The sequence below is a fragment of the Fonsecaea nubica genome, assembly GCF_001646965.1.
Source record: "Fonsecaea nubica strain CBS 269.64 chromosome Unknown Scaff11, whole genome shotgun sequence".
Lineage (NCBI taxonomy): Eukaryota > Fungi > Ascomycota > Eurotiomycetes > Chaetothyriales > Herpotrichiellaceae > Fonsecaea > Fonsecaea nubica.
The window spans coordinates 397,977-423,901 of record NW_019173684.1 but is presented as its reverse complement, the minus strand read 5'-3'; the positions used below and the strand labels follow the sequence as shown (position 1 = coordinate 423,901).

General features: G+C 52.4%; 9 protein-coding genes across 9 annotated transcripts; 5 read left to right on the top strand and 4 right to left on the bottom strand.

Moving 5' to 3' along the window:
* Positions 1-2,261: 2,261 nt before the first annotated feature.
* AYO20_02629 (hypothetical protein) lies at positions 2,262-5,271 on the top strand (the record flags this gene model as incomplete). Its single annotated transcript, XM_022640933.1, has 6 exons — positions 2,262-3,034; positions 3,084-3,397; positions 3,457-3,536; positions 3,593-3,631; positions 3,698-4,021; positions 5,035-5,271. The coding sequence occupies 6 exons, from the start codon at positions 2,262-2,264 to the stop codon at positions 5,269-5,271; spliced, it is 1,767 nt and encodes a 588-aa protein (XP_022503189.1).
* Positions 5,272-6,896: 1,625 nt separating this feature from the next.
* On the top strand, positions 6,897-8,056 carry AYO20_02628 (hypothetical protein; the record flags this gene model as incomplete). Its single annotated transcript, XM_022640932.1, has 2 exons — positions 6,897-7,937; positions 8,033-8,056. The coding sequence occupies 2 exons, from the start codon at positions 6,897-6,899 to the stop codon at positions 8,054-8,056; spliced, it is 1,065 nt and encodes a 354-aa protein (XP_022503188.1).
* Positions 8,057-8,575: 519 nt separating this feature from the next.
* On the bottom strand, positions 8,576-10,613 carry AYO20_02627 (hypothetical protein; the record flags this gene model as incomplete). The annotated part of the gene is made up of 5 exons (XM_022640931.1): positions 8,576-9,499; positions 9,609-10,028; positions 10,108-10,133; positions 10,306-10,428; positions 10,562-10,613. The coding sequence occupies 5 exons, from the start codon at positions 10,611-10,613 to the stop codon at positions 8,576-8,578; spliced, it is 1,545 nt and encodes a 514-aa protein (XP_022503187.1).
* An 815-nt stretch (positions 10,614-11,428) lies between these two features.
* AYO20_02626 (hypothetical protein) lies at positions 11,429-12,740 on the bottom strand (the record flags this gene model as incomplete). Its single annotated transcript, XM_022640930.1, has 2 exons — positions 11,429-11,922; positions 11,978-12,740. The coding sequence occupies 2 exons, from the start codon at positions 12,738-12,740 to the stop codon at positions 11,429-11,431; spliced, it is 1,257 nt and encodes a 418-aa protein (XP_022503186.1).
* Positions 12,741-13,554: 814 nt separating this feature from the next.
* On the bottom strand, positions 13,555-14,622 carry AYO20_02625 (hypothetical protein; the record flags this gene model as incomplete). The annotated part of the gene is made up of 1 exon (XM_022640929.1): positions 13,555-14,622. The coding sequence occupies one exon, from the start codon at positions 14,620-14,622 to the stop codon at positions 13,555-13,557; it is 1,068 nt and encodes a 355-aa protein (XP_022503185.1).
* A 1,537-nt stretch (positions 14,623-16,159) lies between these two features.
* AYO20_02624 (hypothetical protein) lies at positions 16,160-18,169 on the top strand (the record flags this gene model as incomplete). Its single annotated transcript, XM_022640928.1, has 6 exons — positions 16,160-16,208; positions 16,270-16,610; positions 16,657-17,175; positions 17,237-17,292; positions 17,379-17,499; positions 17,567-18,169. 6 exons carry the CDS (start codon positions 16,160-16,162, stop codon positions 18,167-18,169), a joined length of 1,689 nt encoding a protein of 562 aa, XP_022503184.1.
* Positions 18,170-19,093: 924 nt separating this feature from the next.
* Positions 19,094-20,671, top strand: AYO20_02623 (hypothetical protein; the record flags this gene model as incomplete). The annotated part of the gene is made up of 1 exon (XM_022640927.1): positions 19,094-20,671. One exon carries the CDS (start codon positions 19,094-19,096, stop codon positions 20,669-20,671), a length of 1,578 nt encoding a protein of 525 aa, XP_022503183.1.
* A 1,013-nt stretch (positions 20,672-21,684) lies between these two features.
* AYO20_02622 (hypothetical protein) lies at positions 21,685-23,594 on the bottom strand (the record flags this gene model as incomplete). Its single annotated transcript, XM_022640926.1, has 4 exons — positions 21,685-21,814; positions 21,932-23,197; positions 23,249-23,312; positions 23,363-23,594. 4 exons carry the CDS (start codon positions 23,592-23,594, stop codon positions 21,685-21,687), a joined length of 1,692 nt encoding a protein of 563 aa, XP_022503182.1.
* A 792-nt stretch (positions 23,595-24,386) lies between these two features.
* On the top strand, positions 24,387-25,761 carry AYO20_02621 (hypothetical protein; the record flags this gene model as incomplete). Its single annotated transcript, XM_022640925.1, has 4 exons — positions 24,387-24,774; positions 24,826-24,962; positions 25,015-25,306; positions 25,358-25,761. The coding sequence occupies 4 exons, from the start codon at positions 24,387-24,389 to the stop codon at positions 25,759-25,761; spliced, it is 1,221 nt and encodes a 406-aa protein (XP_022503181.1).
* Between the last annotated feature and the right edge of the window lie 164 nt (positions 25,762-25,925).

The window sequence follows — 25,925 nt, the reverse complement described above, 5'->3', positions numbered from 1 at the left end:
GATCTATCTCTCGGAAGAGATGTCGGTTCAGCGCCCACCCAGCTCCCGATCCTGTTTCAAGGACGATTGATGGACAGTGGTGGTTTGGTCGACGACCTGAACGACAGTATCTCTCCCAATGTGCAACATTCCTCTCCGCACTCGTAGCTGGTCTTGGATGCCCGTGTCCCAGTGGGTGCCAGGATGTAATGGTGAAGTATATATTCTCAGAATCACACAAGCCAGATATAGAAACGACGAGTTCGAGGACTGATGATGCGGTTCGAGACGAATCTCTCACCACTTTTGACAAAGAGCGTTGCTAGAAGCGTCGCGATTTCGCAGACGGAGGTTGTTGTCCTTTTCCTACTTTTTCCCTGTTTACCAGTCTTCATTTCATCGACAGTGTCGTCTTCGTCTCCGTCTTCGTGGGGAGACGATGTGTGCCGCCGTCGTCGAGTGAGTGGAGGGACAAAAACTTGAGTTCGATCAGGAGGACAAATAACGGCATGGCCGTGGTCGTGAGCACATCCAAGTGGACGATGTGACCGGTAATCGTCGTTTATGTCATCTTAAACTGCTTCGTCAGGGAGACGGGAGGATCGTTCAGGCGACCGTCGGGCTATTCTTAGTGAAGGGCGGGCGCCACGGCATATTTCCTTTGGCGCCAGGTATTCGCTCGGTTGTTCCGGACCTGCGTGAGTGGATGGGCGAATAACAAGCCAAAGCCAACATCACGACAACATTCTATTCTAATCTTCGTGGCCTTGGGTATATATGAGATCAGTCTCTCCCATGCCTCGCTGACTTTTGTTCTTGTGCTTGCTCTCTCCTCGCCATTTCAATTTAATTATCGAAGAAGCAGAAGAAGGCGACTTTGTACTTGATGGCAAGAGACTGGCAACTAATGTGCATGTCACTTCGGCATCTACCGCCCATTACCTTGATCCAGCCTACTCATTCATGCTTTCAAAGCAGCCAATTGCTAACAGAGATCATAGATGAGATTACAGGGCCAATCCCCCTTTACCCGGCCCAAGCAATCATTCTGATAGTCCCGCGAAAACCGAGTCACCCATTATGAAGTCCTCGACATGCATGTGAGAGTCCCCGGACACAACCCTTTGAGACAGGAAAGAAGAGCATGCAGTAGCAGGGAATAGCTGATCCGTCGAGGTGTGCGCCCGACATGGGCCTTTCAACCTTCCCCGGGTTGCTGACGCCAGGCCCACGACCTGGTGGTCTCTCCCCCCTGCTCACCACCACCACCACCACCACCAGCCACAAGTCGAGATACCAACTGTCGAAGCTCGAAGACTAAGACTGAGGAAGTAGGCATCTGCGACACCACATAACGACTACTGTCACCGTCCAATTACTCAACAGAAAATGAATGGCAATGAGAGAGAAGGTGCCCTTTCTCCTAAATTTCCCCTGATCATGAAAGCTCAACCAACGGTGGCATACCATGTCAGTCTTGCACTAGCCGGTAGAATCAGCAGGGCCCTTTCGACTTCAGGGTCCATGCGCAGCAAAAGGGCCTTCAGCGACATGCCATCCGCTCCCATCTCAAGCCTCTTCCTCGCCATTGAGTATGCTCCCCGAATACGAAGCTGTAACACTCAGCTCATCCACGTGCTTACTTCAAGGCGAATTGAGCTATTTAATCCACAGTATTTGGCCTATTAGGCTGCGCTGCAGGCTCACCGCATCTTTGCTTCAGGCAGCACTTCTGTTATATGGCGCCTGGATGCATCCAGACCCATCGCGGATGCAGCCACCAATATTAATTCCGGGCAACATACATGCAAAGACTGCATTTCCAAGGTTCTCTATCCAGCCACGTCATCCACAATGACTCAGTGCAGACATGTGATGAGCGACGCTTTGCTTAATTCGCTTCAAGCTCTTTACTTAAGGTTTGTACTCTCGCCAGAGACATGCGTGCACTTCGTTGAACCTATGGGAAATGCTGGAGCCAATGTCTCAACCCTGCCCTTTGACATCAAATATGCGCCCCGATGAGCAGAGAGACAAGAGTGAGGCGGCCAAAATCAGCCTCTCGCTCTGGAATGCCCAACAATTGTTGGGTGTAAGGCTCACTCACAGCGGGTTTGATCGCCGATCGCAAAATTTACAGCTCGACAGTCGCCATGGTCCCTCTTGCTCAGGCAGGGTCAGGGAGCATTCTTCGACCTATAAATAACACCGAACTGTCGCCAACTTTGTCAACCACCAAACGATCTTTCCAGAACTCCTTTTCCCACTCATTCTCTAACAGCATGCCCCCTATGGCTAGCCCTTCCAGGCGCGAACCCCAAAGCAGAGTCACGAAGCGACCTTGGACACAGGATGAAACCGGTCATTTGGTCTTGGGTCTTCAGGCTGGGTATCCTTATAGCGAAATCCGACGACTCTACCTTCAAAGAAGATCAATCCGAGCTTGCAAAGCTCGAGTTGAAACTCTAGAGAAAAACGGCATGCTAGCCAACTTTCTCCCAATCGCCCCACAACCGAGCTCAACAGCCAGGCCACGGACGGCGGAAAGCCGCAATGATGAAGCACCCCCCAGAAGACGCCCAAATCCCCCAAGGAGATCTAGATTTCCAGGGGTGCATGCGGACCAGTCGTTGGCCTCAGCAGGCGAGGCGACTGACGCCACTTATATATCCCCAGACTTTTCAGATGGAGAGGACAGTGACGATTCATATGTGGATCCCAGCTCCGACATTGACGTTCCAAATGCCTCTCCTCCAGACACGCATAATCCAATGGATGCCGCGGCCACTTCGACCATGATGGCACCCACGGATGAAGCTATTGACCAGGTGCAGCTGCAGAATAACATATCTGTGGAACAAACCGCCCCCAGTATGCCTCAGAGTCAGGAGGCAACCTCTGCCGAAGTCGAGGCTCGTCGACTCCATAACTCAGTCCGGGAGATCTGGAATCAAATATCTCAGTTCTACATCAAGTATCCGGCTCCGGACGTGAATGTTCACCAGATAGATGAATGGGATGAGGACTGCGAGGACATCCATTTTTTGCTTTTAAAGTACGTTAACGCCTTTCGTCTGTGTTGCAGAAGCTGACTATCAATATAGGTGGACCAGAGACCTGCCTCCACAATACGCAGTGGTGAATGGGGAGATTCCAACGGATGCTCCAACAGATTTAATTGTGGCCCACCTGGAGTATCGGGTCGCACAAATCAAATGGTATGGGCCAATGCACAACTGTGATCCCTCGCGGAGACCCCACGGGATTTTCAAGAGTCCGGAAAAGACCTGTGTCGTGGCAGCCAGGGATATTGTTTCAATCCTGGAACAACATCTCCGGCGAACACCGCTGTATATGATGAGTCCCCATTTGAAGGCCCTGGCAACGGCGACCCTCACCGCATTCAGTGCTCTCAAAGGTTCGGAATGGCATATTTCGTCCCGCTCCATCTAAGTACCGACTAACCAAGGTTTTCAGATCGGGCTCCTTGTCCAGATCAAGACATACTTATGGCCCAGAGAATTGCACAAATACTTGCAAGTCTCCTCAATGTGCTGGTAAGTGATGTGTCCGGCAACCTGGCCACATCGAAGGAGCTCTTGACTCCCGGAAGCACCCCTTGTGTACCAATGAATGCGCCCAACAGTCTCAGGTACGTAATTGCGACCTCACAAAGTTGAGATATATGAGTAGGTCCTCGTTTTGGATTGACATATAGCTCTTAGGCGAGGACCGCGGGAAGTTCCAGATGCATCCAACCAACACAACAATTCCGGATTTGTCCCCTCGCCATCAACTCGAACGGGGAATGGTCCGCTCAATGGTGAGACTACTCCTGGCGATTTTGGACCAAGTCGAGGCCAACGCTGACAGTGCTCAATGTACTACAGAGGAAGAAGCCAACATGAACGTCCATGCGAGTGCAGCAGGACCCTCTAATTTCATTGGGGGGCCTAATGATGAACGGCAACGGCGACAAGCCGCAGCGAGCCCATTGACCTATGCAGCACCGTCTGAAATATCTCAAAACCCTTTTAGCGAGGTAAGAGGTTCTCGTCGTTGTCGTTCCGGGTCTTCACGGCTTATTGCCTTTTCTCTCCTCCCTCTGTTACTGTTTACTTCTTTAGCTACAGCTGGTTGCCTCATTGTACAAAGACCAGTCAAACTGACACAAGCACGTGTACTAACTTGGGCAGTTGTTTGCGGACGACTCCATTTTCGACGACCTTCAGAGCTGAATATGACCTTGCCGAACTGATCTGATGATGTGTGGCAACTCGGGCCGGTCCAACGTCTACAGATTCTGTCTTGGCCAATCTAGCTAAGAATATGTACTGATAGGGGTCAATTAGTCTATGGCGTTCGGGGGGCATTGGAGAGGATGTCAAATCGCAACAGTCGACTAACTTTAGTAGTATAATCGCGGAATCCGGTACTTGAGGCTGATCGCCTGGCAGGCTGGTCTCTCGTCTCGGCGCTTATCAGTCTGATCTGGTCAATGTAAGCCTCCTCGGCGTCCTTGTACTTGAGGTACATGGTGTTCTCGTCCATGTTCATTAGCTTACTATTAGATAGATTGAATATAACACTATAGTAGGCGAGAACGCCTCAGGTGAGATATTCAATCCGTCCGAGGGTAAGCTAATGAACTTGGACGGGAACGCCATGTACTTCAAGTACAAGGACGCCGAGGAGGCTTACATTGACCAGATCAGACTGATAAGCGCCGAGACGAGAGACCAGCCTGCCAGGCGATCAGCCTCAAGTACCGGATTCCGCGTTGGCCCGCCATCGGCGACAAGTTCTCGTCGAGGCACGGCTAAATGGCGTCAATTCGATACTATAGCCCAGCGAGGATATACCCTATAGCGAATCCAGAATCTAACCCGACGTCATAATCAACCCGTACGCCTTTCCCTCCCGAATGACTATCGGCATGTTTATCGAGTCCCTGGCCGGTAAGTCCGGGCCCTCTACGGCCTCGCGTAGGACTATACGCCCTTCTCGTTCGACGACTACACAGCGGGTGATTTCTTCGGCGAGTAACTCCTACAGGCTGGCTACAACTTCTACGGCAACGAGCCCATGTACGGCGGCATCACGGGCAAGGAGTTCGCGGCCGACATCTACATCGGCGTCGTCTACTACCAGCGCCTGAGATACGTGGTCAGTGACAAGTTCCAGGTGCGCACGACGGGGCCCGTCAACGCCCTGCACGTCTATACCAAAGTTAGTCGACTGTTGCGATTTGACATCCTTTTCAATGGCCCCCGAACGCCACAGACTTATTGACCCCTGCTGGTACATATTCTTGGCTAGCTTGGGCGGTCGTTCCTGGTACAGATCTGTGTGACGTATTGGAATGCGGCAGCGAGCTGTAGCTATCGATGCCTGGAATGGAGGTTCTCCTTTCGTTACGCCTAGTGGCGGACTGCGTTTTCAGTTTAGGCTGTTGATTAAATGAGTGATTTCGCGAGATGAAGGGCGGGTTCGGCTTTTTCTTTACCACGGCAAAAACCATGACGCAACCGTTTTGAATTACTTTTAAATGATTCGACGAATGATAATCGGCAGTACCATATTTTGTCTTGTCTTGTCTGAAACGATGGGAGGAATGATATTGGATGACCCCTTTTCTTCCTACCCGTAGCTGTAGATGGGAGTGAGAATGGAAGTTGGGGAATAAGGGGTGAATACCCCAAAGCCACCAAGCGCGGAAGCCCCAAGGCTGTCACACTCAGGGGCAACACACAACCTTCTTGGCGACGACACTTTTACCAACCGATATTTCTGACCATACACACCGCCGGCGGAGATGTGGTTCTAGCTGTCAACTCAGCTTCGGTGTCTAGTGTCTCGTGTCCACCCAATCTTGTAATATAGGCTAACTAACCATCTCCGAAGGCCGGGAGCATCCAGGTGGGTGCCAGATGGGTGCCAGAGGTAGCAAGTGGGTGGCAATGTAGGTACCTGATGATTAGCTAAGCTGTGCTAATTAAAGTCGAGGTAAGCCAGACGAAGCTGTGTACCTCGTACCTGCCCCTTCCAGACCGGCGCCAGGGGTGAATGCGACATAACTCGAGTCAACTAGGTAGGTAAAGGGTACGAGGGACCTACAAACCTACTCGGTACTTGGTACCTATCAGGTACATACCCACCGTGGGCCTACTGGGGACATACCAGGCACTCGTACACACTGGGTACGTACTCACCGTAGGAGTGGATAGGTATGTGTTCATGCATTTATGTAACCTCGCAAGTACCGGGTCCTCGTCCTCGTACTGGCACTCGTACATGCGAGCGTCAAGCTGAATCTCTCGACTCCAGCCTGCAGGGGGTCTCCAGTCCCCAGTCTTCTATTCAGGTCTGCTCCGAGGACACATGTGATGGCGAGATATGACATGGGGTTAGGCGTCAGGCGTCCAATCTTCAAATTCAGGCCCCCTCGCCGTGTACGAGGTACCGAGCACTTGGTCTGCGGAGGATTTGATATCACCGGGGCCCGTTGATTCAGGGAAGTAATGTAGCGGTCAGGACTTGAAGGTTGGAAGGTACGAACGGCGGATAGGTGGGTATTCATGAAGACACTGATGTGGACACCAGATACAGGACACTGGACACAGACACAAGAGACCAGACGGGTATCTAGGAGAAGTTCAAAGGCTAAATATGAGGAAACAACCCCATAATAATAGAAGGGGGAAAACACTGTACTAGTTTCCTTAGTTTTGGGTCTTGGAGCTGGTTTCAAGGTTCAAGGTTGAGGTTAAGTTGACATCCTCTGACAGGCGTGACAGGGAAGGATAGCGACGACGAAATAAATCCAACATCGTATCCTAACATCGAACCTCGACTTTCAGCAGTCTAGTACCCTGAATCCAGCGAGTAATCGAGTGTCATCTCTATCATATCCCTCCATGTCCGCCTCGAAACCCACAATCATCCTCGTCCACGGCGCGTGGCACTCGCCTGAGCATTTCCGTCCGTTGGAGCAGGCACTCAATTCACCACCACCATCGTCATCTTCTTCTGGTGGTGCTAATGGTGGTGCTAATGGCTACAGAACCATCTCGCCCTGGTTACCCAGTATGCACTACACCCACCTCGGCCTGCCCCCTCCATCAAACATCGCCGACGACATCGCCGCGATTCGTCAGGCCATAATCTCCGAATTGACATCCCACCCGACTACCAACGTCGTGGTGCTTTCGCACTCGTACGGCACCGTACCGGCCACCGCGGCGCTCGAGGGACTCGACATCGCCGCGCGCGCACGGGCTGGCTACGGTAATGGAGTGACCGCGCACATGGTCATCTCGGGCCTCCTCGCGCCCGCGGGGACCTCTCTCCTCGACTGGGGTGGCGGGAAAGTTCCACCGACGATGGTCTTGTCAACGGTTCCGGTTCCTTTGTCTTCGTCCGGAGATGAAACCGGTGGCGTCGAGAAGGGGGATAGGGAAGTCAAGGTCTGCACGCCCGTCAAGGAACCCGGTCCGGTCGCGCTGTTCTATCACGATCTCGCTGAGCGGGATGCGCGCGCCGCCGAACACTATGCGAGTCTGTGTGTGCCGCAGGTCTGGGCCGTGCAGGAAACGGTCGTGCCGTTTGCCCCGTGGAGTCCACCCGGTGCAGAGATAAGGTCGAAAACAGAATCTCCATCGAATATAGACCCCCAAACCCAGTCCCAGTCAGGACCAATATCAGACTCGGACATGGGTACGGGTATAGGTACAGGTATGGACATATACTACCTCGTCTGCGAAAACGACCGGGCTCTCCCAGCGGCGATCCAGCGGGTCATGATCGACGCCGCTGACAAGGGCATTGCGATGCACCACCACCGTCATCACCACCACCATCTCCCTTTGTCGAAAGCCCAAGGGGCCAAAATCCACGTCACCGCGATCGACAGCGGACATTGTCCGTTTTTGAGCCGGGTGGACGAGACGGCGCGGTGGGTGAGGCGGTGTTGTGGTGGGGGGGAGGGATAGTCTACAGGCTACAGTACCTAGGTACGCGAGACGGGAGCACATGGTAGACTACAAGGGTCTAGTCTAGTGTGGTTGAGTCTAGTTGAGTATATTCTATCAAACAGGCATGGAGATGGCTAGAATATTAGAGAGGCAAGTCTGCGCTAGTCTAGTGTATCAAAAAGACATACTTCTACTGGTAGTGGAATGTTTACCTCGTATCGTGGTAGGTGTTTGCGTACAGAACCATGGATATGTACCTATTACCTAGGTAGGTATACTAAGTATCTGTGGTATGGGATATCACGGTAGGCAGGTAGGTAGGTCGGTAGATCGGTAGGTGGGGGTAGGTAGTAGTCAAGGCGTCAAGACGTGTCCTGAGATGAGATCTGCAAGGAAGAATATTAACTGTTGTATTCATTATTTCCCTTGTCGTCGTCGTCGTTTGTACACATCTCCTACAACCAGGGCTGCCTTTCATGTTGCATGTTGCATGTTGCATGTTTCATGTTTCACGCTTCATACTGTATATATATATACAAGTCACAACCCCGACGATTAGATTACCTCGCTTCCATTCATCTCCCTTCTCCCATCTCCCATCTCCCACCTCTTCGCCAACCCGGTTACTCTATCTTACCCACCCTCCCCAGCGCCAGCGCCGTAATGATCGCCGCCCCAACACCGCTCCCATCCTCCGCGCTCGTCAACTCAATCCCCTCCAACCCACTTCCCGCTTGTTCTGTAGAGACCACCTTCCCCCCCATCTTCATGTCCAGAATCTCGCGGACGGCGTCTTCCCACCGCTCCCGAAACCGGGGGTGTTTGATCGCGACGCTCCCGTCCGCGGCGACGTGGCCTCTGCGAACGCCGATGCGGCGACAGATGGCGGAGACGCCGCACGCGCAGAGCCGCGCGCTGCGGATGGCGATCAGCTTGGCCAGGGCTTGGAAGAAGCGTAGTTCCTGTGGCGAGGGGTGCAGGTCTGAGAGAGTCTCCTGGAAAGCGCGGGTTGATGTCGCGAGAGATTTGGAGGAGTCGTTTTCAAGGTTGGAGAGGAATTCAGTGTCGATGGCGTACGGGGTGGCGAGACAATCCGCTTGCTTGTCGTCGAGGTTGGGGTTCTGGAATATGACGCGGCGAAAGTGCAGGTCGACCAGCACCTGGCGGAATATCTCGCCTAGATACAGCCCCGCGGACATCTTCTCGAACGTCTGTTCGCCCGGCCGGGGGGACTGCTCGTCGATCAGCTCGTCGTATCGCGTCCGCGGCAGGATCGCGTGCGAGTTGTCAAAGGCGCCGTATTCGCAGTTGATGGCCATGAGGGAGTCGTCTGCTCCGTCATTCTCGGTCCGTGAAGTAGTTGTGGTGCCGTTAGTGGACGAGTTCTTCTGTCGTAGTTTCGGTATACGTGACGCTCGTTCCATATACGCCGCATTGCAGCCGGTGCCGAAGATGGCGCCAATGATAGTCTCGGGGTCGTTGTAGGCGGAGGCGATCAGCGCGCCGGTTGTGTCGTTGATCAGTGCGACAAGTTTTACAGGGAGATCCTGCGCGGTGCATCACGGTCAGGTCAGTATGTGACGAATGGAGTTTATAGATGTCAAACACAGCAGATCAAAGACGAGGTAATAGGCATGGGTGGTACTACAAACGTACCCTTTTCGCAATGGCCCCCTTCAACATCTCTGCCACATCGTGCCCTTCGACGCCTTGCACGTCCCATCCCTTGGTCCAGGTCTGCAAGATCCCATGATCAATCCTGTCCTGGGTTGCCGGATAACTGAACGTGAAGCCCAGGGGTACTTTCCCATCGTCCTCTTTGAAATTGCCGGTATCGACGTGTGCCTTGACGAAATCGCCCAGACGATCGGCAATGTGTCCGAACAGTTCGTCTGCCGTTCCAGTCTTGATCGCCTTGGGTAGCTGGTACTTCTCCTGTGTGATGTCGGCGCCGCCCGATGTGCCCGTGAGCGTGATGAGGCAGACGCGGAGGTTTGTGCCCCCGAGGTCGAGCGTGAGGTATGTTCCTGTTTCGTGTCCTGTTGGGAAGGCCGTGACCCAGGTGATGTTCATTGGCTGAGAGGGTCAGGATCTCGTACGTATAGAGGATGGAGCTTTTGTAAGGTATAGATGGGATAACGAAGGGAGAACATACCACATTCGATCCGTGTTTTTGCAGACCTGATAGGTGGTACTGTCAGCAGCAGTCCATGGGAGTGCCTAGTATTGAGGCCTGGAGCATTCACTGCGTGGGAAGAGGTATATCATATCCAGTTCAGTCCACCGACCAGGCACTCCTTCGATGGCTGACGACACCCGCCATGGCCAGATACAGACACAGACATGAACTCACCATCTTCGAGCTCTTCACCAAACCGATCCGTGATTTTCTTCAACATGGCCGTATCAACGGTAAACAGCTGCTCCAGCCTCCGCAGTTCTTCACCCAACTTCTCGGGCAAATCGTCCGGAATTTCTGCATCGAAACAGCAGAAGCCAAAAACGTCAGCCAGGTGTTCATCACTCTTCCGAGAAGGGCAGTGATATCAAGACTCAAGTCTCAATGCTCACTACCACGATGTGCTGTGTTGGGCTGGGGAATGCCTCACCAAACTCGACATCTTGGCGAGAAAACTGCAAGTTCTCGGTATGTGCGGACATATTGCCAGTAAATAGATTCTCGTGAGTGATCAAAGTACTAACAGGGATGGCGAGAATAATGGATATATACCCCCCGAATTTTTCGGCAGTGTCGACAGTCACAAATGAATATACCTCGTATGCTCTGCGGAGTTCAATTCCGAGCCTAGAAAACTTGAGAGCGAAAATGGTATTAGAAAGGGTTTCTGGAACTCAAACTCGATGAGAACATGTAGAACAATAAAAAACGAGTGACGACGGACTCTCACAGAATGGACGTCTCCTCAGCTAGTCCCACCGTGCATGGCATTTTGTATATGATCTCCTCTTCTCTCAATTCGGACACATGGATCATGGATTCCTCATTGAAAATGACGTCAGTGTTTACATCTCGCAAATTCTGTCTGTCACAATAATGTCATACGCTGGTCATGTTGGTGAGGCGAAGATGATGGCGTGGATAGCCGGTCTCGGGGTTGTCGGAAATGCTTCGCCGTGTCGATCATCCTTCGTATATGTGGAGATTTCATTACAAGGTGAATATTGCCCTCTAGCAAGGAAGAGAGTGGACGACAAAGACTAGTCCCTTCCAACTTGCCTGATCCTAATTAATCGAATATATCATTGCAGCCTTATCAGAAGCCACCCTGGTGTTGCCTCAGCTTCAGGGCCCTCTTGAAAGGAATGAGGTCCCTCTGACACTTTCATAAGATGGGATTCGAGCTCCAAGACTTGGAAAATCCGCCGCCATTCCATCAATATCCGTAGGAGCCCATAATTCATATTTCATTCGACCACGTCAGTCCAATTCTCTGACTACCCACACACTTGTGCCGTCAAGCCCAATCTCTTGTTCGAATCGCCAGCCCGAGGTCCTCCTCAAAGTCGTCCTCGTTTGCAAAGTCATGTTCACCGTGAAGATTCCTAGGATTTCTGCCAAGGTTCCTGTATTGCGTACTGCTGCCCCCCTTGTCGTCGAATTCGTCAGGTGACGACAGGCCGGGACCAAAGTCCTCGTCCTTGTCGAGTGAGGCGAAAGAGGCCAGGCTTTCTTGACTCTGCGAATGGCCTCTCCACTGCCCGACCGAAGAAGATTCCAGCAATTCTGTGGCAGTCTGATCCTGTTGGGATTTGGCTTGGCTGATGATGGGTGTTGTATAGATGTCAAAGGCGATTGCCAGGCTCCAGGACACGGTGGTGAGGGCGTAGAGCCACTCCGCAGGAGCTCCCAGTGCCATGATACGGTAGCAAGTAGTCCCGGGTGTTTGAATTGTTTCCGGGTTTGATTCGCTGCAGCCAAAGATGGCAACATTTGTCATCACGGCGAGCGCTATTCCGTAGATCAGACAGAGATTAATCAGGGCGACGGATAATCAAGAACTTACGAAAGGCAATACCCAATGTTACAACTCTCCACCACAGTAAGACCTTGATCACAGCAAGCTCTCGAAGGACAGGATATTTTCGGCGTTCCAAGTGGTCAACCAGCAGCCCGGTAGATTTGATGGAGAAGACGGTGATCGCTTTCACCGAAGTAACAAAGAGGTGAAGTTGCTTGTCGGGCGTCGCTGCAGCAAAGACAAGCCAGATGCTGAGACCGGCTCCCACAACGCTGGCGAGCCATCCTGCTCGACGCGTCTGCCAACCCAATTGGTCGTCGCGGGTGAAATAGAAGCTGATGGCAGTCGAGGCAATGCCGAGAAACACCACACAAAAGGTCAGCCCTCGATAGACGGATAGCCTCTTCGAGCCAACACAGCTCATGAACGGAAATGTAGAGTAAAGATCGGCGACCCGGGGTGGCTTTGCTCCGGTATGCGGATCAGCAGGTAAGGTGTAGTATGTGCCAAAGAGAAATAGCACCAGGATCAGCTCCAGGAGGCCTGCGGTGATGGGCAAAAGGGCACGGAGTGGATATCTGTGATCCCAAAGGTAGTCGAGAAGAGGGTTCCAAGGCCTCGATTTCCGCTCCAACCTTCGTTCGACATCGTGCCAGTTGGTCTTTCGACGTCGGAAGAGGCCGTCGATCTTCTGGCTGAAGGTACCAGCACGGACGATTTGTGGGGAGTAGTCATCGAGAAAGGCAGAGCCTTCTCCCAAGTAGTAGCTGTTGCGGTGTGCAGCTGTGGGTTTGCGCGATAACGACATCTGCCATGGTAAAGTGCTATTGTGCTATGCACCGTTGCGCGTCACTTCCTCGAGGACATATGAAACGGGCAGGGAAGAAACACAGGACGGCAACATTGAAGATATAACATCTTATTAAATGGGCCATGTGGCGTCAATGGGGCCCGATCCACGCCAGAGCTGCATCAAAACGTTGAGCCGCAGAGGCTTCGCTGGTCAGGCATCCCATTCCGGGATTTGATTCTGGGATTTGCAACATATTTGGTAGCCTCTAGGCTGGAGGGGTCCAATAAATCGCCAGGCCGTGTCTTCCTTTTCGAGCGTCTATAGGTGGAAAGGCGCAGGGTTGCAGCACGCACACAGCTTGGACTAGCTGGGCGAAAAGGTGACGAGCGAGGTAAATAGACGGGCGATTATGAGGCCCGAGCGTTTTTCGTAAGCAGACAATGCCACGGTGCTCATACTGCTGAACAAGACTTCAGCCTCATTCGTTCGGTTAGGACTCAATTGCTCCTGCGGAACTCCTTGCGGTGGTGGCGTTCAGCACTAGCCAGCGCAAAAAGTTAGTTATTCAATAAGGCAGGCCTCTAGCCTCTAGCGCACCAGGTCTCACCGTTGACAGGCCGGCACGCTGTCAATTGGTGCTCGATTTGGAGTATGGGAACCCATGGAGTTCAGGTACGTGGGCCAAGTTCCTTTTTCGCTTGCAGTTTTCAGATGGTTTCAATCATGACTCGGATACCGAAGAAAGAGCCATGGGTTCGTTGGGGCAGGATTGCGGAGATTGGCCGACCACTCCAGTAGGGCGTCGAGGGGTCCAGAAAACACCACCACATCATCTCAAGAGTCGTCTACCCGAAGCACCATCACCGACTCTCCAAGCCACAGGTCCCTGCACCCCAAGTAGACCATGGCTTGTCCCTTCGAATCCGACTCCTCCGCCTTCACCATCGGCTTTGTATCTCCGCAAAGCCTCTCGAAGGTGATCCGGCAAGAGACCTCCCTTGTGTGGATTTGGGATATACTCCTTGACTTCTTTCCTCAGTCCCTCAATGGTTCTCGTCAACAAGCGGGCTTGTTGCTCGGAATGGTTGCCTTGCTTTTGCTTCTCCTCCAAGGCTTCCAGCTCTTTCTGCCGTCGTTCCCCTTCCTCTTTTCTCGTCTCCTCGTACGCCTTGGCCCATTCGATCTGCACCTCGCGTGCTCTCTCCACAATCTCACCCACGAACCATTTCCCGTAGATTCTTACCGCCTGCAGGGGAGCAGAAGTGACCGACTGCGACACCACAGAATTGACTAGTCTCCTAACCGTCGCGACGTTGAGTGAGAGCGCCCGCCATTGATTGTATCGTGCATATTGGTCTGGGTCAAGCGTGTCGGCCAGCCGTTCACGACGCTGCTCCTGTCGTGTTTCCTCTTCTTCTGCTTGGCGTCTTTCTTGCTCGTCCATGGTCTCAAACATGCCGTCAATATCACCTTCGTCATCCTCTTCCTGTTCAGCTGCGCCTGACCGAGCGCTGACCACTGACTTTGTTCCGCGACCAGCATTCCTTGAGGTCGTTTCGACTTGACTGGCCGTATCCGCAGGAGCCTGACGCACAGAGCGAGTATCTTCGTCGTTGAGTTGTTGTGACTTCCGAGGTCTTCCTCTCCCGCGGCCAGGGACTTTGCCACTTACTCCTGACAAGGCACTGTTGGCGACACTACCTGATTCGGAGCGCGCACTCGTGACCGCGGAGCCATATCTTCCACTCGCATTTTGGGCAGGAAATGAAGTCTGTCTGAGAGGATGTAGTTTCGGCCTCTTAGATGCTCCTTGTGCCGATGCCTGTGAGCTCATCGAGGTTCGCTTTTTGGGGTTTGGGAGACTGGCGGTAAATGGAGAGGGAGGTGAGCTGGCCATGGTTCGTAGTCGGTTTCACCTTGGAGGAAGGTCAAGAGAGGGTTGACATTTGAGGTGCCAGGGGCGAGCAGCGGGGATAGGGGGTCGAGGAGGAAACGACAAGGCAGTCCACGAGAAATCCCAGGCTAAAGACCCTTGCATTAAATTTCGTAGTTGATAATAAATTCCCGAGGACGACACGACAACGAAGGCAACGATGAAGACTAGTGCATTTTGGCTCGGCTGACATTCCCTTTGCGGACTGCGCGACTTGCCTCTATTTCCCCGAAAGTTGATAGCGCAGTCTATGTCCATCCTGCCATCCCAAGTCGCCTTTTCCGCAGCAACAATGTCGACGAAATCGCCTTGAGACGTGGTGAGTTAAGTCCACGACCACCAGTGAAATACTCTGCCGTCTAGGAGGAGAGTAACCTGATCGAGCAATGCCGCATCGCTCGACGGATCAGATCTCACAAGGCTGCAGTTCCCCTTTCTCCTTTTACCCCTTTGCCCGACGTGATCATGAGAAGATAATTGACAGAGACACCACGAATCCCGGAGTGTTCGTCTACCCTGGTACTATATTGCATCAAGTAAATGGCGGGCCTATAGTCACCAATGGCGCATCTGCACATTTATTCTCGACGGACGATAACAGCGTAAGGGCATCCGTACGTCTGGGGGAAATAAATGAATGGCTCCACCACTTCCTCGCGTTCGATGGTGGCACCGACGAGAACATTGGCAGAAGTCGGGCCGTTCTCGCTCAGACCTTTTTGACGCACGGGTTACCGGGTTTGGTGGAAATCGACCCGTATACTTGATTCAGTGCTCTTGTGGACTGTATCCACGCCTGCAAGCCTTTAGGGGCGAATCAAGCAACTCGGGCCGATCCAACCGAACCTGGCACTGGCCGAAAGTGTATTGATTTCATGGCCCCTTCAGAAATCGGATAGTCTGGCTCTCAACTCCAGAGTCTATAGATCAGGACTTGGTCGTCAAAAGCTTGCTGTACGATGACGCCTCGCTCAGTATATGCTTCTAGGCTCGATACCTGGTCTCATGGTTAGAGCGATCTCACGACCTGAGCAACAAGGAGGGTGTTGGGCATGAATCTTTTTCCCATTCGGGGAGGGCTGCCTTATCACGACAAGTTTTCCAACCACGATATAGTCAGCGTCCATGGCTGGAGGATTTGCCGCAATGCTTGATGGAGACATACAGCCACTCTTGCTCTTGCTAAAAACCGACCGAAACAGCCTGTCTACCATCAGGAAATCGACTGCCAGGTTGCCATGGGGGCGGAGCAGGCGCAGCCTCGGGTACAGCCTCGGGAAAAATCACAAGCGATAGGGAGGCGTGAGCTGAGGCTGAGCCCAACGTACATGTCGCTACTCACTTGGCAACAAAGGCAGAATATCACGGCGGGGTAATCCAGCCTTACTTCGCATCCTCCTTTTCTGTTATATCGCGCATACGGAAACATCGTATTCTGTGTTGGATCAAGAAAACTCTCCTCGGAAGTGATATCTTATGGCCCTTACACCACCTGGACAGAATGCCAGTTCCGTTTGGTTTCTCGGTTGGCGACTTCGTGGCTGTGATGCGTACGTTCTGACCATCATCATCCGGAAAGCAGGGTCGTGGTCCAGCTGACAATTCCTCTAGAGCTCACAAGCAAAATAATCTCGTCACTAAAAGGGGCTGGGGGCTCTGCTTCGGAGTACCAACATGCTGTTGTTGAACTCGAAAGCCTCAAAAGATTGCTCGAGAGAGTGACAAAACTGACCATTACCGAAGACAATGCGGTACAAGTCAATGCCCTCCGCGGCCTGGCCTTGGCTTGCGAGCCTTGTCTCCAAGAGTTCTACCAAAAGCTCAGGTCTTACGAAGCATCAATTGGGCCATACGCGCCGAGAGGCCGCCTCAAGGGTGCCTTCCACAAGGTCAAATGGGCTTTTCTGGGATCGGAAGAATTCAGCCAATTCCGCAAGTTCATTGCGATGAAAGTACTCTGCTTGAGCCTCTTGCTTTCCATGCACATATTGTGAGCAGATCTACAACGTCTTAGCGGAGTATATTTCTGACAGGGCTGAAAGTGAATCTGCTTCAACCAGAGACACACAGGAGCACATTGCGCACTTTAGCCTCCTCGACGAGATCACAAAACTCCGAGAAAGCATGGAAAGACTGGAGCTCGCGAATCAGCAACCGAGTTCTCATCTCGACCACGAGGCCAGCCTACGACCCATACAAGATAAGGTCGAGGACATTGCTGAACGATTGGAGAGCAACCTGACTCCTGTCTCAAGTGCACTGACTTCGGTTGGGAGAGCAGTCTTCGGTTTCCATAACGTCCTGGGACAGATTATAGATTTCCTCGGCTCCTTCCGGCGAGAGACAAAAGAGGCGCTTCAGAGGATCATTCAAACTAATATGCAGATATATGCGTTGCTTCTAACGAGTCAGAATAGTCCCGGACACAGTCCGTCGATGCTTTCTGACGCTATTCTCTTCGAAGACGCCCTCGGTAGGAAAGTTTCACTTCCCTATCAATGGTTCCGTCACTGGGAGGTGAGTCCCCACGTGCACGCGTGCAACTGCTATCCCGTCGACATCGCTGACAATATGTTAGGCTTTCGAAGGCCTCCTCCGCGCCGAATTCAAGGGCATCCCTGGTGAGGCCAAAGTGTTGGAAGGGCAATACCATTTGATCGATACCAAAGTTGGTGGGGCAATCATAAAAAAGCAAGACTGGCATAGAACAGTGTTTCCAGGATCTTCAGTGACTATGTCGATGATCATCTCCCAGATTCGCTGGCAGGGTGGGTTGTGCCCGCGCCCAAGTTGCGGAGAGCCGCGTATCGACCTGGACCACCCACGGGCATTGGTTACATGGTAAGTAGCTTTCTCCCAACCCATTGAAGCACAGCTCACTCTCAAAAGTAAATGTTGCGGCTTGAAGTATTATCCGTCAAGAGAGAGACTCGAAGGCAGCACAAAGCGTGTTACTGTCCTGACAGAAGATGACGAAGTGATATGGTCACAGAGCACCCAAGATCTCGAGGTCTTTGGGGCCAGACCACTTCCTAGAGATCCAGAGGAATCGATGGCGATCCTGGCGCTATTGCAATCCACCGATACACCGGCTGTGAACGAAGAAATATCGTCTCTAAACAACGCAACACAAGCGAGCTCTCACGGTGAAAAGGAGCCAACTTCACACGAGCCAACAGGCGGACCCGACTTTCAAAAACCCAAGGTGGGAAAGACCAGAGCTTCAGACAAGTTACATTCCGAGTTCGAAACGCCGTTGGACAACTGGCTCGCCCAGACTGAATCTGTGCACCTCGAGCCCAACGTGTTATCAAACACCCCGGTAGTAGATACGACGAGACAGGATGTGGAGGCATCCGAGATTGAGCATTTCCGACAAGTTCATATCAAGCAATGGACGAATGACGCTGATCGCAACAACGACAGAAAGACAGGCGCCGATGACCTTGATGGGGAGCGGAAATCGATGAGGCAATCTACCACCGTAACATCTGCGATAGGTTCCCCTTGATCCCATCGTACCTGGGTCATCGCCTAGCATTGTTTAATGTGAAAAGAGCGAAAAAGCTCCCACGCGCTTTTCATGTGCCGACGTCCTCGGCTCATGGCACAGACAGCGAGAGCGTTGAGTGTCATTCCGTCGGCGATAGCCTTCATTGCCAACCGGCTCTCCAGTTCCATAGCGATGACGGGCAGAACCAAGGTGATCGACGTGGGAGCGATATTCGCGACTATACAAACCAGCCATATTCTTCAGCCATTGATCAGGACCCAGCTCCCGCTGCCGCTCCAAAAAAGAGAAACCAACTAAATCCGAGCCATGTCGGGCACCCAGTTTCGGCGTTGACTCGGGCGTTGACTCAACCGTTCACTCAGGAACTGTCCTTCTGGTCAGGGAAACCTGAGCTAAGTTGTCCAGTATCTCCATTATCTCGATCATCCCACTCAAACAACTCGCTTCAATTACCAGATATCTCACCGGTCAAAACGCAATCTTCCCTCTCAGCTAGCTCAAAAGAGGCTGGATTCGTGGTCCCGCCTCCTCCCGTTGAGCTGGGGAAGCAATGCACTTTTCTTTGTGACATCTGTAATAAGGATGTGTTGATCCTGAGAAAGCGTGATTGGCAGTAAGTTTTCAACTTTCGAACTGTGGAGACTGGCCCTGATTGTCTATAGGACACATGTACTAGGTGATCTTAAGCCCTATTGTTGTATTTTCGAAAATTGCCCAACTCCCTCCAGGACGTACATTTCCAGAGAGCATATACTGTCCCATATTTTCACATCTCATCCGGAATCATATTCATACCGTTGCAACCATTGTCCAACACCAAAGAGGAGGTTGAGAAAGTCTGAGTTGCCTTCACATATCAAGCAGAGTCATCCCAATACCCTTGGCATTCCCAGAGGTTATTTCCAGAAGGAAATCCAAGACATGAACTGCCACTTTTGCGACGAAGCCCTGCAATCAACAGACAAATTCATAACTCACATCAGCCAACATCTGGAACGCGTAGCTTTTGCGGTCCTTGCCAGACCTTATCAGAAGTGGCACTTTTACGAGGACTTTGCTTCTGAACAGTCGGCCGCACCTCCCGACACGGGGCTGAATGCTGAAGTCGCACGTCTCATTCAAAATAACTCTGTGGCCAGCGTGAAGCAATTTCTTGACGACGGGATCCTCACAAAGACACATTGTGGAAACAGCGCCCTGTGGATAGCTGCTCAGACTGGCAACGAGGCTATCGTATGGCTCTTATTACAACACGGATTCGACGTGCATGAAGGGGATCCGTCCGCACGATGCAAGAATGCACTCCATTATGCTACCGAAGCCGGACATACGTCAGTTGTTGAGATGCTGTTGATAGCCGGGTCGAATCAATCTGCTTGTCTTGACGATATGACAACGGCTCTATCCCTTGCGGCTGAGAATGGGCACGCTTCAGTACTCCGCATCTTATGGAATAAATACCCAGACCAGCGCGAGAATAGGGACTTGGAATCTGCTTGGGTTCTTGCAGCAGCGAATGGGCATCTGGAGTGCTTGGAGGTGATGATGTCTATTTTTGAAGAGATTTCAACAGACCCTGAGCACTTTCTCGGTTCTCCAGTAAGTAGAGCGACGATCCCATCATTATTTGTCCGCGGGATTGAGGCAGCCATGGAGAAGAACATGGAATCGTCAATTCAAGCAGCCTTCAACTACACCCCGAACACTCCGTGCATATTACAACGGCTGGGGACTTTGATCTCCCCAAGAATGGTTCGCTGGGTCTGGTCGTGTCTTGGAAACAGCTCTTTATGCCACCTCTTGCTGTCAATTCCTTGGCTTAAGCGAGACTGGCTTCCTACAAACGTGGCCTTCCCTAACGGGCTCACCGACGAAACTGTCAGAGATATCAGTGACGTTCTCGTTGCAAACACGATCGGGTATAAGACCCCGTACGCCATGGAATCGGCCACGGTTCTCGGCAGCCACCTGCAGACGCTTCTGAAGCAACATCCCGAGTTCATCCAGCTGGTATACTTGGATCTTGCCCGAAAAGGATATCGAAAGTCCATGGTCGCGTTGCTGCGAAAGAAGCTACCTCCCCATCCAAAGACTCTGCTCGCCCTGATGTCCAACCTCCATGGTGATACGTTAGTCGCCTTCTTCCTTGAGAACTTCCCGTCGCACTTCGCCGAGGATGATAAGACGAAGGCGCTTATTTTCGCCGTCCAGCGATCGAGAAATACCATTGTATTAGTTGAAAATGGAGCTCTCCCGAGCGCACCCTCCCCCGCAGCCGATCAGCTATTGTTGGCGTGCGTGAAAAGAAGGAATACTGCCGTCCTTCAAGAATTAATCAATCGGTCGATTTCGTTGTTCTCTGCCAGGACAGTCAATACTGCAAAGACCCTTGCGGCATGCTGCCCAGGGTTGCTACCACGGTTGTCAAGACTCGACTCGTTGGTCTATGTGACGAATCAGGGGTCGATGCCAGCAGATTCCGAGCCTTCGGATTCCTGAGGAGAAATCGGGGTCCGATTCCCAGGTGTCTAGAGTATCCGGAGAGTCGGAGTCGACGTCGGATGCGAAGGGAATCAAGGCCAGGTTGGCGCTGGACCTTGCAATCTGCTACCCAACTACTATATATACCCGAGACTCGTTACCGCCAGCGGGCAGAAGCAAATTGATTGAAAATGACAAAACCTCATTGAGCCCGTTCGGCCCGACGAGCTGATCATACAGTCTAGGTGGGCTCCATGAAACGATTAACCACAAAAACAGACGCTTAGTCGGAATATCTTCTATATGAGAGTATCCACGGGCAAAAAGGAATGCCATGCTTCTTTCTATACCTACCTAGGTGGCTAGGTTGGCTAGGTAGCTAGGCCTACCCTATGCATACTGTACCTTGTACGAGCGAACGTACTCACATCTACCTTGATTATACCCTGTACCTATACCCTATACCATGCCACACCAGGCAGGCCTAATACCTAATACCTAATACCTACCTAGCAAGTTATATATATATAAGCAGGGAATTGCGTCTTGGATTCTCGCCTGAGCACGGCAGGTGTAGCAACGGTTTACATACGTGCCTAGTGCACACCTTCATAGTGCATACGTCCATAGTGCATGACTACCTAGAACTCATCTGCGACCAACCATAGCCACAACTAGACGGGGCAAAAAAGACCATCACTCGAAGTAAACAGAAGGCGAGAAAGAAAAAGGGTACGTTCCATGTTCGTTTTCATTTCCGTTTTACCAGAGATTCAAATTCCTCGTCATGACGCATCATGCATGGCCCATAGCACATGACACGTGGCCGATGGGCAAGGCTCTCTTGAGCACAACTAACCCAGCTATCTAGCTAGCTATTTGCCACCTCCAATACCTCGTCAATGTTTTACCTTTGTTGTCGTGGACCTCCCTAGTTCGTGGTCCTCCTCACTACTGGGTTTCCGTTTCCGCTTCAACCGAACCGCCACCGCTACCGCGACCGGCACCGGCGCCGGCGCCGTCGTCATGATTCATTTCTTCACGACGTGGAAGCCCTCAAAGTTGGGGAGGACCTTTCTGATGTCCTGGTGGTAGTTGTACATGCCGCCGGCGTAGTTGACCTGCTCGAAGGCCTTGCCGGGCATGCTGCCACCCATGTACCTGCAGAGCGGAGTCAGTGTCGAGCGAGAGAGAGAGAAAGGAAAATGACGGAGTCTTGAGAGAGAGAAAAGAAGGGGAGGAGATGAGATCAGAGGGCGAGGAAAGTCAAAAACTTACGTGCTCTTGGTGGTCGGGAACAGCGACTTGTCGCTCAACTCGTTGATCTTCTGCTTCCATTGCATGCTGGCCACGTCGGTCGGGTTGATGTACTTGATGCCCTGGCGCTCCATCTGGACAATGGCGTCGGTGATCCATCTTCCCTGAATCTCCACCGAGGTCGGTCCGTTGGACAAGAGCGTGGGGCCGTGCGGGCCGTAGAGATGGAACATGTTGGGATAGCCGGGGACAGTGGTGCCGAGATATGTCACGGCCGCCTTCTTCCACTCCTTGTCAATGGTCTGGCCGTTGATGTTGTGCAGGCCCATGGCCGTCATGCCGCCGGTGGTGATATCGAAGCCTGTCGCAATGCAGATGATGTCAAAGTCATGGTGCGTGCCGTCCTGGAGGACGATGCCTTTCTCGTCAAAGGCGACGATGGGGTTGTTCTTGATGTTGACGACGTCGACGTTGGGTCGGTTGAACTGCTCGAGGTACGAGTACTCCAGGCACGGGCGTTTCACTCCCCATGGGTGAGGAGGCTCCACGGGGGTCAAGATATCCCGTTTCTTTGCGTCGTTCAGGCGAGCACGTTGTTTCTTGGCCCAGAAGTCGTAGACCGCACGGTTGGCCTTGGGGTCAAAGAGATAATCCTTGTAGTTTCCAAGCCAGTAGCGGAAGCCTCCATCGGACCACAGCTTCTCGAAGAACCTTTCGCGTTCCTCAGGTGTGTCCTCGAACAAACTCTTCTCAGAGAAGTCATACAAGAAACCACCAAAGCATCGTTCACGGAGGTCAAACAGTTCCGGGTACCACTTCTTACCGGCCCACTGCTCTTCCGCTGTGAGGGCACGGAGACGCATGGGCACCGTCAAATTCGGTGTTCGTTGGAAGACCTTGAGCTCACCTGCCTTCGGGCCCCATGCTTGAGTGATCTGGACGCCAGACGCGCCGGTGCCGATGATAGCACACTTCTTGCCCTGCACGCTGATCTCCTCGTCAGGCCAGAAGGATGAGTGATGGACAATGCCCTGGAACTTCTCGATGCCCGGCCAGTCAGGGACGTAACGCTTGGCAGCAAAGCCAGCCGCGACGACAAGGTACTTGGCCTTGGCCGTTCGGCCGTCCGCTGTCTTGACGTACCAGCGTCCTTCGTCCGTGTTGAATTTGGCTTCGACGACAACACTTTCGAAGGCCGTCTGGCTCTTGATATCAAGGACCTTGTCGCAGTGATCAAAGTAGTCACGAAGTTCCTTGTAAGTGGGATAGTTGGAGGGCCAATTGTACCTATGGCACATCAGTCACTGAGAAGACAGAACATGGGAGGCCATGGCATACGTCTTCCACGTTTCTGGGATCGACAATTGGTATTCCGGGACTTCGGAGTCGACCATTGCTCCGGCTGCTCGAAGGTTAGAAATGTCACACCACATCGAAAGGGTCGAGTCTTACGGTAGCAGTTCCATCGCCAGGTACCACCAAGGTCAGTGCCAGCCTCATAGATGACAGTCTTCAGTCCTTGGTTGCGTAGGGACCAGAAGCAAAACACGCCGCCGAAGCCGCCACCGACGACAAGTGCATCGACCTCCAGGTTGTCCGCGTAGGGACCATCTGTCCTCCTTCGACGGCCGTACTCCCAGAGCTGAGTCTTCAGCTTGGGGTTCGTCATTCCTGGGTCACCCATGATTGTGACGATGTCTGTCAGATGGATGGCAACAAGGTTCTTTGGGCCACGTGAGATGAGAAGGAGTCTTTGCTGAAGCTCGTGAGGGAGGTGACTTCTTGTGATTCTGTTCTTGCTTTCTTCATCCTTATATACAGAACATTTCCATCCTGACTGGCTGGATATAGTGAATGGCCATTCTTTGATCTGTTTGGTGCCCGCATAGAGACCCCATACAGATCTGCTGAATGTATCTGGCAAGGCCCAGCCTGCGGCTCCGCAAAAGAGGTAAGACCCCAGTCTCTAGTCTCCATACAGGAAATCGACATTGCGGGGGTTCCCATGCCTTCCGCAAGGATATACGTCTCTTGAGGAGGTAATGCCTATCGTCATACGGCTGAGGAGTACGGAACAACTATGGCTGGCTGGGCGCGATGGGGTTGTGGCTTCGAGGAAGATCTTCCAGTGTTAGAACACGTCCCAAGAATGCGTTTCCGCACATCCCTGCGGACCATTTGCGACGGACTTTGGGGCCACAGGATGAGCAATCTTGGGAGTGACTCTCGGACCCGCATGACTGTCACCAAAACGATGGAGAATGGCTCGTCTGAGGGGGGGAACGAGAAGAAGAAGAAGAAGAGAGGAGAAGAGATGCGAGAGGGGAAAGCACACTCGAGGACATACTTGATATTTAGACAACAGCCAGACGAATCCTGCATAGCTCCTCAGAAACCCTCTTGCTCCTGGTCGTGACCCTTTGCATATTGGTAAGGCTGGACGCAACAGCTTGTCTTCGTCTTGATATCCGTCAACATGGGGCTTTCTACCGAGGCTGTCAACAACATAACCTCCACCCTCAACGCTGCCTGCGTTGATGGGGACAAGGGGATTCCAGGGTTGGTGGGTATCGCCATTGGAAAGGATGGTAAAGAGCTCTACGCTCATGCCGCCGGCAAAAGAGGATTTGGCTCCTCTGAGCCAATGACCCTTGATAGCATTTTCTGGATAGCATCTTGCACCAAGATGATTACCGGTGTTGCATGTATGCAGTTAGTGGAGCAAGGGAAACTGTCGCTGGACGATGCGAACCAGGTGGCGCAGCTGTGTCCCGAGATCAAGAACTTGAGCGTCTTGCAGCCTGATGGCAAGCTCGTCCCAGCAAAGAGAGGAGTCACTCTGAGAATGCTGTTGTCGCATACCGGTCAGAAATAATTCCTTTCCCATAACACGCATGGAGCTAACGCAAATCCAGCGGGCTTCGGCTATACGTTCTTTCACGATGGTCTTCGTGATCATAGCAAACCCATTGGGTATGATGAGTTCTCAGGGCATATCAAGGATTTGATTCAGCCGCTGGTCCATCAGCCTGGTGAAGGTTGGCAATATGGCGTGGGTTCTGCCTTTCGATTGAACAGGAAGTTTGACTGAAATCACGCCTTAGGTGAATATTGACTGGGCTGGAATATGTGTCGAGCGTATCACCAATCTGTCGTTGAACGACTACTTTCAACGCCACATATTCCAACCCTTGAACATTAAGAACATCTCCATGTTTCCCAATGCCGATATGAAGGCGAAGCTGGCCTATATGAATGCGCGCACTCCAGACGGCCAGCTTCAACCGCGAGACCATCTCCTTCACCGTCCATTGGTCGTCGAGAGTCAGCAAGACATTGCGACCTGCGTCAATAGTGGAGGAGCTGGCGCCTTTGCGCAGCCACGAGAGTATTGCCGTAAGCCACCTTGAGCCCACACTTGCGGGCATTCGAGCTGATGGGACACAGAAATCCTAGCCACTTTGCTGAATGACGGCACATCGCCGATTACCGGCGCTCAAATTCTGAAAAAGGAGACAGTGGATTTGATGTTCCAAAACCAGATTCCCGAGTTCCCGGACTTTTCACGCCAGGGCATCCCTCCAGCCAAGCCGGACCTGACCAATCCTATCCCAGACTTGTATCCAGGCAAGCAGCAGGGCTGGGGTTTGACCTTTATGCTGAGTGATGGGCCGACCGGACGGTCGACAGGGACTGGTCACTGGGCGGGGTTGCCCAATCTTTACTGGTGGTGCGATCGAGCCAAGGGAGTAGCAGGGATCATATGTTCTCAAATCCTTCCTTTTGCAGACCCTCAAGTGTTGGGTCTCTGGGTGGCTCTCGAATCAGGAGTGTACAGTGGCCTGAGTTAGGTCAAGTTAGGTACCCGGGCGATGAAGTGTGCCGTTTATACAAATCCATTTTACCATTTTGATCCGCGGGACGACCGACTCCGTAGGATGAGGACCGCGTCGGGAAAGCTAGATACAGTAGCAAGCCAGGTGCTGGTCAGTAATAGCGTGCAAAGACGGAAAAG